At 32.9% G+C, this 12,685-nt stretch overlaps 2 protein-coding genes across 3 annotated transcripts; both read left to right on the top strand.

Moving 5' to 3' along the window:
- Positions 1–954: 954 nt before the first annotated feature.
- LOC105134772 (uncharacterized) lies at positions 955–3,215 on the top strand. Of its 2 annotated transcripts, none has more exons than XM_011039318.1 (3): positions 955–1,172; positions 1,374–2,129; positions 2,828–3,215. In XM_011039318.1, exons 2-3 carry the CDS (start codon positions 1,405–1,407, stop codon positions 2,841–2,843), a joined length of 741 nt encoding a protein of 246 aa, XP_011037620.1. In that variant the 5' UTR covers positions 955–1,172; positions 1,374–1,404; the 3' UTR covers positions 2,844–3,215. The 2 variants fall into 2 exon arrangements, with proteins under 2 accessions (XP_011037620.1, XP_011037615.1); XM_011039313.1 differs by having other exon boundaries at positions 1,378–2,129.
- Positions 3,216–9,475: 6,260 nt separating this feature from the next.
- On the top strand, positions 9,476–10,894 carry LOC105134788 (ethylene-responsive transcription factor CRF5-like). The gene has a single exon (XM_011039329.1). It carries the CDS (start codon positions 9,674–9,676, stop codon positions 10,619–10,621), a length of 948 nt encoding a protein of 315 aa, XP_011037631.1. The 5' UTR covers positions 9,476–9,673; the 3' UTR covers positions 10,622–10,894.
- Positions 10,895–12,685: the final 1,791 nt, after the last annotated feature.

Consider the following 12,685-nt stretch of genomic DNA (forward strand, 5'->3'; position numbering starts at 1 on the left):
CAATATAGTCATGTGAAAAAAATAAAATCAAACACGTTAAAAAAATAAAACATTTATTTTTCTCACTAAACACGTTAAAAAAATAAAATATTTATTTTTTTCACTCTAATATTATAATTGACTTTAATAATAGTTTTTTTATTAGAATATACATAATTAAAAAAATCATATTTATATTGTTTAAAATATTATTTTATTAATTTAGCTCTTAAAGTAACATATTTCCTAGGAGACGATCCAAGCAAGCTAAAATGAAAACCACCAGCTACAGTTTTAGATGCGTGATCGATGCTAATATGCTAGGTTGATCTAGCCTCAGACTCTTTGACTAGTCCTCTCTAGCTTGGCGTGAAGTTCTAATATTGATGGTAGATTTAACAAAATTAATTTCAATTTAGCTCATTTAAAATAATCTAAAATTCAGATGGAGTTTTTTTTTAAATAAATATTTTTTATTGTTTTTTCCTTTTATATTTTATTTATTAATATTTTTTTTATATTTTAAGATCAATTAAAGATATATTTTTTATGTTATCTATCAAAATTCATTTGATTTTAGCTTTCTTATCAAGCAAGATAAGTAAGATTATGTAAATGTTTTTATAATATTAATGGGCATTGTATTGGGCATGTCTTCATGATTATTATTGTTTTAATTTAATTTATTTACCGTGGCTGTTTTATCATATCATATAATTCAATCAAGCAAATTGAGTGAACTAAGTTAATCAGAATCACAACCTTTTCTTGCTTCTAAAAAACACGTTCACAGTAACGAAACATTTTTTTATATTAATTTTTTTTTTCCCACGGCATGTTCCGGCCACCAGTTTAGTACAAACTACAAAATATCAAAAACCTTCCCGCCATGTCAGCAAGTGCAACGCCGCGCGTGTATCTTGTATGCTGAATTCCTGCCATCGATGCCACAAAGCTTCAACAAGAGACAACACCCCCATCCTACTCCCTCCCTCTCTCTCGCTTTCCATATTTAAGAGTGACTCTGTCCTCGTGATCCAATGTTCAAAATTCAACTTTCCTTCTCTAATTAATGATCTCAGAAAAAAATCATCTTCTCAGATCCCACTGCAGATCTCTCCATGCCCCAGATTTTGAAATCTCAACAAGAAATTAACTAGATCAACATTTACTTCTGCCATTTCTCTATCAAGGTAATCTTGCCTCTTTGCATGTCTACAATTCATCTTCAATTCTTAGCACATTTTCACTCTGACGAATCTTGTTTAGAAACTGGGACTGCTTCAGTTTCACGATGAATTTTTTAATCTATTTGGACTTTGAATTTAAGTCCTAGCTAGTCTTTCTTGCTGTGGGTAAATCGTTGTTTTGATTAATGGTCAATTTCTTGATAAACAGAAGAATCAAAATTCAACATTATAATTAATGGCAGACAAACCAGTGAAGCCAGTTCTCCCAAGACCACCAGGTTACAGAGACCCCAATCACCCGGTGAAATCTGCCCGGAGACCGCTACCTACAAAGACGTTAGTGCCTCATTCATTCCGGCCAAGGAAAAGACGGTCCAGGCATTGGTGTCGTCTATTTTTAAGCTGCTTAATCCTTCTCCTTATCGTTGTCATTCTTCTTCTGATAATCTCAGGTGGTCTATTTTACATCTGGTTCGATCCTAAACTCCCCGTTTTCCACCTCCAGTCTTTTAAATTCCCCACTTTTAGCGTCACAAAGAAATCAGATGGCACGTACCTTAAGGCCAAGATGGTTGCAAGAATTGAATTTAGGAATCCTAATGAAAAAATTACATATCATTTCGGAGAGTCTAAGGTGGAAACTACAACGGGAGACGAAGAGGTTAATTTGGGATCGACGAGCTTGCCTAAGTTCACACAGGAAAAAGGGAATGCGACGAGTTTGAAAGCCGTGACTAATGTGAACAACGAGCTGATTGAGGATCGAATTGGATCCAAGATTCTTCATCAGTTCACGAGCAAGAAATTGAAGGTAAAGATGAATGTGAAAACAAGAGTTGGAATTGGTGTTGCGGGGATGAAGACAGGGTTGCTGGGGGCGGAAGTTTTGTGCGGAGGTGTAACGTTGAAGGAGACTGAAAGTGGTGAGATGCCAAGATGCGTCATGAAAATACTTCAATGGTAACACTTCTAGTTCATTCTGATTTATTATTATTATTATTATTTTTAAATTCGTTTGGCGAGTATTAATAGGATGGCCCTGCATTTGTTCTTTGTTTTTTTAGACTGCATAAACCCAATTTGTTTTAGATTGTTTATTACTAGATAATTGGTAACTTCGAACTTGAAGAATAAAATTCTCATAGAATCTGGGAAATGATGATGGCCACCTTTGTGTGATGACACTTTGGAGCACGTTGCATCAAGAAAGCTCCAAATGTCAGGTCTTAAAGTTAGATGTTCTTCATCTTCCTGTCTTCTTGTTAGGGCAGGATGTAGTCGTGTTGGCTTTTCTCAAGGCATTTCATGGAGTGCTCTTTTTTTCCCTTGAAATGATAAGGCAATGACTTACGTTGTCACCACACTTGCTGGACATCCATCTGCTGCAAAACTGCGAGGTTATGTTTATATTTCATGGTAAAGGATTTAACCCCTTGCCCATATACACAGGTTAAGTTAGGATCAGGAATCTTTTCACTTACTGGATACAATTAATCATATCCATATGTATCAATTGCCTAATTTCTCATTTGGAAGAAGACATTTCAAAAATGTGCCTACAGCGACGGTTGTCCTCACCACAGCATTTTTGCTCTCTGAAGTTACTATTCTGGTTAATGAATTGACAATGCTGATTAAGATTGTTGCTTTGGGTGCAGGATCATCATCCGCTGACAGTATATTGTGTGTGAAGGGTTGATGGTATAAATTAAAAAGACTGGTAGCATCAAGTTGACGAGGCAATTCATGATTCTAGACAAACACATGTACCTATATCGGATTCTGCAGCATGCTAGTTTTATGCTCTTGAATGCTTCCTTTACACTACATTCTTTACTTGGAAGAGGGTTATGGTGGGAAGAAGTGGAAGATCAGAGAGCATCATTCAACAGTCAAAGTGGGTCCTCGTCTAGACTTTGATTCCTTCTATGATGTAATAGGATACATAAAAATACATAAATGGGGTGGAATTTAAATTATTTGTTTTGTTTTTTGGTGGCTGGACCCGCTCAGTTTTCTATTTATATCTTGTTCACTGTTTTTTTTACCCCTTTCTGCTGAAGAATCTGAATTCCTGGTGGAGCTGACTGGTTGCCGTTCTCAAAGTTAGATATTATTTATTTTTATTATTTATTATTTATTTTTTTTGTTGAAGGAAAAGCAAAGATACATAATTGAAACAAGGCGTAACGTGTGAGCTTCTTATTTTTATTTTTTTCCAAGTTAGGTTAGGAGTTAAAAAATAATGTGGATGAACAGCTTATGCCTCGCTAAGTCAGGATATGTATAGCATGAGAGAGACATGAAACCCGTTATCCTGCTTCGTGACATTGTCTTGAAAAATTCCTTTTCAGCTAATGCACATGGGAATGGATTTAGCATGGATCCAAGGGATGTTTCGAACACGAATTTTTAGATGTTATTTTAAGATATAAATTATTATGGACGTGAGATATTTGTGTTTGATACGGTAATTAGATAATATTCATATAATCACAGTATATGAAAGGAAAAAAAAATAAAGGATACCTTGATAAATTATTATTTTTATTAATTAATGTACAGATTAAAATTTATGAAATAATTAATATCTCGGTTAAGTAATAATTTTTCATAGTTCTAAAATATTAATTTATAGAGATTTAATTGCACAAATCTTGTTTGCATCTTAAAATACCTGGTGGGGAATTAACATTATGGTACCTCTTAAGTGAGTTTGAATGTTAACATTCTAGTCATCTTGGTCCTCAAACTCTTCAGTGTTTCCATCACAGCTCTCCTCTCATCTTTAACTTTTAAAAGCATGATATTACTTGCTTAGTTTAAAAACAGGACATGTTGTCGTAATTAACAATTAATTTTTTTTTATATGAAAAAAACTATCCTTCAATCTTCAAATAATTACAAAGAAAATACTAACAATCATTTGATGGCAACTATGCTTTTTTTTAAAAAAAAAATATTTTTGATTAAATGGTTGAAAAATGTTAATTTTTACTTGTTTTGTTGAATTTTACATGCCATTTTTTTCATATCTACCTTGTGCCCTTATTTGCTTTTGGTTTTCAACCCCACTCTTAATATTAGTTAACCAAAAACTCAGTATTTATTTTTAAATTCAACAATTGTAACCAAATATTCATCAATTTTTATTAAAACAACTTTATTTTTCAACATTTTTGCCTATAGCAACGACCGATTAACTTACAAGCACAAAGGCTAGACAACGTTTAAATCTTTTTTATGCTTTATTCGTAAGTTCAGATTACAAAGGTAATGAAAAATTCAATAAAAGCTAATTAAATATCACTTTTAAAAGGAATGGTAGAACACCTCTTATATGTGATCCAAAGTAAGACAGTATACTGCGACGTTTCAAGAGCCAATCAATTGCCAAACACTAGCTTTGGTAGTGTTCTTTATTTTGAGGATGGCAAACTCGGTGGCCTCATTTAAAAACACCCACCTCCTTATAAAGAGTCTTACATGCTCAATGGCCTCATTTACAGCCATGTTTCCTCCCAACTTGTGTATTTTTGGTCAGCGGTTCAACTGTAATTTAATTTGCTAACTCTTGAATTTTTATAAATTAATATTTTTATAATTTTAGATCATTTTAATACATTAAATATAAAAAATAACGTTAAAATAAAAAATTATTTTAAAAAATAATATCCACCACCACCGTTTTCAAACACCCATCCGTTAACACACAGGCTACTTTCCATTTTAAAAGAACGGTTCTCGCCCCCAATCCTTCTTGCAGCGGGATTATGAGTAGCGTATATTAAAAAATCTAAGGGCAGATGATCGTGGGCTGATGAATTTATGGGCTGGGCATATTTCTCGAGTAACTTGGTTGGGTTTAAGTCGGGCTTTGTTATGCCTGGCAGTGAAATCGTGGCCTTACAAATAGAGCAATACTCGAAGGCACAAGATCCTTTCCTTCTTTAAACGAATACTTGTGCTCCTCCGTGCCTTTTAGATTTAATGGATTTTTCTTCTTCTTTATATTCTCTTGGTAATGAAATACGAAATTGATGATCGTTTTATTCATGGAACATAAATTAAAAATTCAAAAACTTAAATAATTAAACCAATTATTTTAAAGATAAACACGAATTGTGTATTTATATTCAAAATTAAAGAATTATATTTACTCTAACCAAAATAACAATGAGTCATATTTTGCTATATAATCAAGCATCAAATTTTAAATAAATATATTTATAAATACCAATATATAACCCCCAAAGTGTACGGTTACTCTAATCATAATAACAATGAATTATATTTTGTTTTTTTGAATAAACATTGAATTTTAAATAAACATGTTTATAGATGCTAATATATAACCTTAAAAAAACTAAGTCTAGAGCATATAGTTTCTCTAACAACAATAACTATGGGTTATATTTTGTCCTATGACTAGATATTAATTCTAAACAAATATATTTATAGATGTTAATGTATAATCCTCAAAAGTAGTCGATCCACAAATAAGTTCACAAATACAAATCATATTTAAAATTATATTCAAAATACTTTTGCGATCATGTTTATAAACATGCTTTCACAAAAAATTTAATATTATTTATAAATTATTTACATGCTTCATCCATCTAATTTACAAAAGAATACATATTTTAGTAAGAAAAACTTATTTAGTATATAAATATATCTTTTATAACTGAAATAACTAACCAAAGATATGAAAAATTACACACCTGATATGCAAATTTAATATTAACCTTAGAAATAATCAAACATTCCTAATAATGTAACACTAACAAACCACCATAAATAATTTATACTTACTAATACCTAATACAATACATGAGCCTTATCAAAACTTAAATATACCACCCGCTTGAGTGACACTTAATTATGAGCCGAAACTATTTGTAAAAAATTATTTATTAAGTAAGTAAATTAATTCATATATAGAAATAAACTTCTTTACTATTACCTTCCCCATGTATTCAAATTCTACATAATAATAAATTAATTTTAGTATATTGAAATGTTTAAAATAGAATTATAAAAGGTTTTTACTCTCCAAAAATAATTTTCAGTTATTAACTACAAAATCTCAATAATTAATATATATTTTTTATAAATTTATAAAAATTCTTAAAAAGATATCAAAACATACTAAATCTCGTTGGTAATATATTAAATAGAAATAACAAACTCCAGGGTCATAAAATATATCAGGTGAATCGCAAGCTTAATTTATTTTGATATATATTTTTACTTGTTTATTTATAACATAGAGTTTTTTTTTTTTTTTAATACACTCGCCTTAACCAAGGGACCTGTGATTTATTATTCTATCCACTCGTGCCTTGCACGAGACAACAACAATGATAGCCTAAGTTTACTATTTCATGGTATCATTCGTTGACCCAACATCTTAAATCATAAATGTGATTTATTTATTTATTTCTTTATGTATGCCTAGCATGGTGATTGCTTTAGTTGAGGAGAGTTCAGGGGAGTAGGTGCAATCGAGGAGAGTTCAGGGGAGTAGGTGCAATCTTTATATATATATATATGATAAGAGATTTTTTTATTTAATTTATATGCTAATCAAATTTAAATTAAGTCTTTATATAATTTTAAGCACACATCTTTTAAGCTAGTTTGGAATATTTTAAATAATAGATCTTTTCAAAAAATCTGAAAATCGAAATTCAAAATGAAAATAAAAAATGAACTGCTTTGAGTTGATATATGTGTTTTCAAATTATTAATATCTTCAGGATGAGTATATTATAAATATTCCAACGATAAAAAAATGGTAATGCATCCTTTTGTTTTTTTATGTTTTATCCTTGAAATTTCAAATTGAACAGGTTTAAAAAGTATGCGGCACAGATACAGGCGAGAGAATTAAGTAAAGGTCACGTGAATGAAATGAAGTTCAAACGGTGACGGGAACAAGGAAGAAGATGCTTCCTTATCGACCTAACTATTTCAACGAATGCCTTGATGTTTCGTGATCCCCAAGCCATAAACTGCAATCAATTTGTTTATTTTAAATTTTTTAATTTTAATTAACCTCCTTCTTTATGTCGCTACCCCGATTAACTCTTTCACGTATAAATATTTGTTTATTTTAAATTTATTAATAATATCTGTAATTAATTTCGAAGCTTGGTAATTAAAAAATATATAATCTATTCTTAATTTAACTTTAGCTAGTCTCTGTGTTATCAAACTATTAATAAATAAATCAATAACACCAATCAATTCGGACTTAATTTAACTTTAGCTAGTCTCTGTGTTATCAAACTACAAAAAAATAAATCAATAACACCAATCAATTCGGACCAAAATTAATACTATGATGCACGCCCTCAACAAAAGATCCAAATGCATATTTTTATCCGAACGTAAATTACCTGCTCCCTTCCCTCTCATGACACAATTTCTTCGACTGACTATACATTGGACAATCAAATATTATATCATGTGTACATGTCATTGATTATTTTTTAAAAATTCAATTTTTTTTGTGCGTGTAGAAGATAGATTGAATTTCATTGTTTAAACAATGGAGAAAAAGAAAGGCTTCTTGCCTGATAAATTGAAACAAATATAAGACAATACACACACACACACACCTATTTGTTTTTATATTTTAAAAATAATTTTAAAAATATTAAAAAATTTATTTTTATTTTTTTAATTAATATATTTTTAGTGTTTTTAAATAATTTTGATGTAATGATGTTACAAATATTTTTTTAAAATTAAAAATTATTATCATATATTTTAACATAAAAAAATATTTAAAAAATAATCATAACTATATTATCAAACAAACCTAAATGAAAAAATTACTCTGGAATTATAAAATAATATCAATTGTAAAATGAAAAAAAGGTGGATGCGTATTGACTTTTTATCTATCCCCAAACTGCAGTCAATGCAAGTGGAACTTGGCATAATATTCAATGGACAGACATCCACTGAAGATCCTCCCAGAAATAAATAAAATATAATAAATTGATACCACAGCCATAATAGCGGGTGAATGAATTCAATAATCAATTCCGAAAATTGCTACAATTAAATATTTGATGCTTCATTGACAAGTAAAATTGTCTTGGAGAATTAAAACTGCTTGACCTTGGTTCACTCGACAGTCATAAAGATCCCATCTGACATGTCTGTGACCCAGCACTTGATCTCACCAACGTTTGCAACAGATCTTGGCTCTCTCAACTCTCAACCCACTCGACTTAAATTCAAAGCTAGAATTCTAACGGTTTTTTTTTTATTAAAAAAATTACCTTACTAACTAAAAAGTTGAGTAAAATAACATCATTTTCACCTTGTTAGGTTGAGAAACATGATATTTAATAAATATTATTTTTTAAAATATAATAAAATAATTATTACACTTTAAAAAATAATATTTAATAGCTATTGCGCTTGACTACACAAATTCCATCGTGGCACCCATCATAGAGCTGCCGATCTGATGGGCAAAAAATAATGTGGTCAAATTATCTTCCCTTGATCTCAGCCCTCCAGGTATTGTGAATGTGTCCAAGAACTCTTCCAAATCCTTCTCGCTAGTACCTTCACAGACTGTTCTCTGGCCATCACTACGGTAAGTGCCCACTCCCATGGCTCCAGCTGCTATGAAAATTGGCAAAGCCTTCCTCAAGCCCATTGCAAAGATGTGAGCAATTAATTATTATATTTAATAAATAGCATGGTTTTTAATTATGACAAGTAAAAAAATGCTATTTTATAATTTTTTTATAATTATTGTGTCAATTATTTTTTAAATTTAAGTGATAATTTAGCAATTTGCCCAATTCTAGCTTTACACTACAGTTACATGTCAGTCTCCCCCGCTCCTATGAAAATTCAAAAACGCTGAGAATTGAACAACTGTCATTCTCTCAGGTATCAAACTTTGCTCGCCACGAAATGCGTTGGCGCGTGACACTTGGAGAACAAGTTCAATCGGTGACTCCGTTTCTCAACTATCTCATTTACCAGGCCAACCAGATTTGCCACGTGTAAGCAACCCGACATCTAATTTTCTAAATGCGGCGAGTCGTTAGGGATTCCCCTCATTTTAATCTCCTCCTTTGTAAATATCTGCAGCATTTTTAATCCAAAAAATCAGCCAATTATATCATAAATCTAATTGAGATTTCATTTATATATATAAAACTGAGAAATTAAAGAAAAAGGAAAAAAATGCTGGGCTTTCTTCGGTTTATCGTCCTATAAAACTGGGATTCACAAGCCTAATGACATTTTGACTCTTCCTTGGAACTGAAACTCCCTCTAACATCTCCTCAGTCCTCTTCTCTCTCTCTCTGTTGGTACTTCATTTGCCTTCTCTCTCTCCACCCCCTCTGCTTTTTGCTTATACTCTTTAATTCTCAGATCAGTTATATCTTCAAGTGTTTATAAATCCCCCTTGATATTTCCTATTTCTAACGTTTCCTATAATAAATTTCTCCTAAAAACCTATGATGTTTTCACCCAAAAACCAAACCCACAAGAGACTTGATTGCATTAAAAAAATGGATCGCTTTTCTACCAAATACACAGAGCATAAAACCGTGACCAACAAGCTAGTGAGATGGGAGGACCCAAAAGCCACAAGAATTGTAAGGATTTCAGTGACTGACGGGAATGCAACGGACTCGTCTGGAGATGAAAACGAGGAACCCAAGATCCAACATCCAAGAATTAAAAAGCATATCAACGAGATAAGAATGACAGATTGCAGCGCCAGGGAAGCAGAGGCTGCGAAAAAATCACCAGGACAACAAGTTGTGAAAAAAAACTCAAGGGATCAGTATTATTATCCAGAAGGGAAAAAGTATCGTGGTGTGAGACAAAGGCCATGGGGGAGATGGGCAGCAGAGATCAGAGACCCTCATAGGAGAACCCGGGTATGGTTAGGGACTTATGACACGGCAGAGGAGGCAGCCATGGTTTATGATCAGGCTGCTATTCGTATTAAAGGACCTGATGCACAAACCAATTTCACAAAACCTCCGGTGAGCAAACAACATGCCCCAGATGTTGATATTAACGTTAACATTTCTGGGTATGATTCTGGTAAAGAGTCTCATAATAGTCTATGCTCTCCAACTTCTGTACTTAGATTTCATTCCACTGGGGAACCGGGTCCAGAGTCACAGGCTGCTGTACAGAGTGACTGTTGCTGGAGACAAAATCAAGAGGTGGTTCAAGAAGAAATATTGAAGGGTGGTGATGATGAGTGTTTGGTGATGGATCCTCTGTGTTTGAAGGAGTTTTGGGACTTTGAAAGTCCTGCACCGATTTTTTTTGAGGAGTGTAGTGTACCGGGTACTGTTTTGAGAGAAGATTATGCTGATATGCCGGTACATTTAGATTGTGATTTTGGTTCCTGTTTATGGGATGTTGACAAGTATTTTGAGGCATGATTCCAGGATCATAAAAACCTTAATTACTCTCTATTTGGGGTTTAAGGTCAAGCTATCTACATAATGATACGATGATTTGGTAAATTCCGAGGGGAGTTTTGGATTGGTACTGTTTTCAATTTTAGTTATAGTGGTTGTGTATAAAGATTGTAAGGTTTAGCTTACAATTTGGAAATATATGTAAATCCTTTCCTCTTTCTTTATGTTTTCAAGATTTTGAATCTCTTAAGTGTTTCTTTATGGTAAGTGTTCGTTTGCGAAGATTGCAGGCAAGATTTCAGGGTTTGGGAGTTTAAATCTTGACTGTTTTATGTTACTTTTTGTATGTTTTTGTGCATGTTTTAATATTATGGGTTCGGAGAGTGAGATATTTTTACTTGTTGGACTGAAAAAAGCCTACCAATTGTCTAAAGCGGTTTCCATGTTCGACGGTTGGCCACCTTGAACTCTCGAGAGCCACCCGCTCCTTCTGCGTTTTGTTAGCCATTCTTTGGTAGTGATAACAAGTCCAAAGTCCTGCCTATAATCGTGCTTCGCCTTTTCCTGGTGTCTAGTGGATAGTGTTACAAAAATATCAGGCATCAATTTGATCTAGTTGGGGTCTAAATCAGTATGTTGTTGGTAACGTCTCCAATAATATAATTTATTGACTGATTGTTGACAAGGCATTTATTTATTAACAATCCTTCTGGGAAAAATGTGATTGTCCAGCTGAGGATGCCAGCTATAGTTTCGTACTAGCAGATTATGCCATGTTTTTTAATTTTTTTAGTTTTAAATTACCTTTTAGGTATTTTAGTATTATTTTATAAGTTGATATTAAAAATAAAAAATATTATTTTAATATATATTTTTAAAAAAAACATAAAACATGTCAGTGTACTTAAACCAAGCTTTGGACTTTGAATTCAAAATACAGAATCCTGGCTTTTACTTCTATGACTTGAGCCCACTGAAATTACCCACTGGTCAAGTGTGATCCTTGGACGAGAACCATCAAGGCATCAACAAACTGTCTTCTCTCCTGACGGGAGGGAGCTTTGCTCTGTCCGAGGCACTAATGGAACCATAAATTCTTTCCCCACAAAACACGTCGGAAAGGGAGGTGTAGGTGCCTAGGGTAGCATTGGCCTTTTTAGAAATTCCAAGACATGCCAATTCTAACCTGCTTTAATTTTATGTTGATCACGACCCGGCGTGCCTCGACTCCGTGCTGTAAATTGTTTTTTTTTTTTTGAAGTGTTTTTTATTTTTTTTAAAATAAAAAATCTAAAAATTGCGCTGAAACCGCTCTCCCAAAATAGGGATCTCCTTACTGTACAAGAGGGATCTTCTGACAGTACCACTGGTCAAAGATTGCAAAACGTTTCGGGAGGTAATTTGGCATTGCAGGCTTGCTTTTATTACTCTTGTGTACAAAAGAGACCCACTTGCAAGCCTGTAACGAGAGATCTAAAAGAAAGATGTGAAAAATCAGACTCAGACCCACTAGCAATTTGCAAGTCTGTATTTGGTCACCTCTGGAAATAATTTTACCCAAGTGTTATTTAACGCTACAGTCCTCGCTCCCCAAACTTTTACCAGCAGTTACGGTTCTTGCGGTTGACACATTGTCTAGTTGTCGAAAGCGGGAAACTCTCTCTCCTCGCTCGTCTAGCTTCTTGAGATTTTGGCGTCCCATGTGAAATGGTTGGGGCGGTGAGATATTTGTGAAGGACCTAACCATGCAAGGCAAAACTATATACTGGTTATCATGACATCTGGACTGTAGGCTACAGTAGCCAAGTGTAGAACACATGGTATCTTGACGATTTCAGTTACTGCTTTTCATTTCTCGTTGGGATTTTCTTAATGTCTACAACAAATCCATTACTTAGATTATCTGAATTCCTTTTTTTTTTGTTGAGAAAAAATCACTGCGCAAGGAGAAGAACTTAATTATTGGTCTGGAAATCAATCCTTAAGTGCAGCTGCAAAATTGGTCCAAATGTTTCTGTGCAAAAGGCACAGTCACGGGTGAAGCCGTGTTGCTAGAACCCATGGATTCTTTGCGTTTCTTATCAT

The sequence above is a fragment of the Populus euphratica genome, unplaced genomic scaffold (genome assembly GCF_000495115.2).
Source record: "Populus euphratica unplaced genomic scaffold, PopEup_1.0 scaffold2.1, whole genome shotgun sequence".
Taxonomy (NCBI): Eukaryota; Viridiplantae; Streptophyta; class Magnoliopsida; order Malpighiales; family Salicaceae; genus Populus; species Populus euphratica.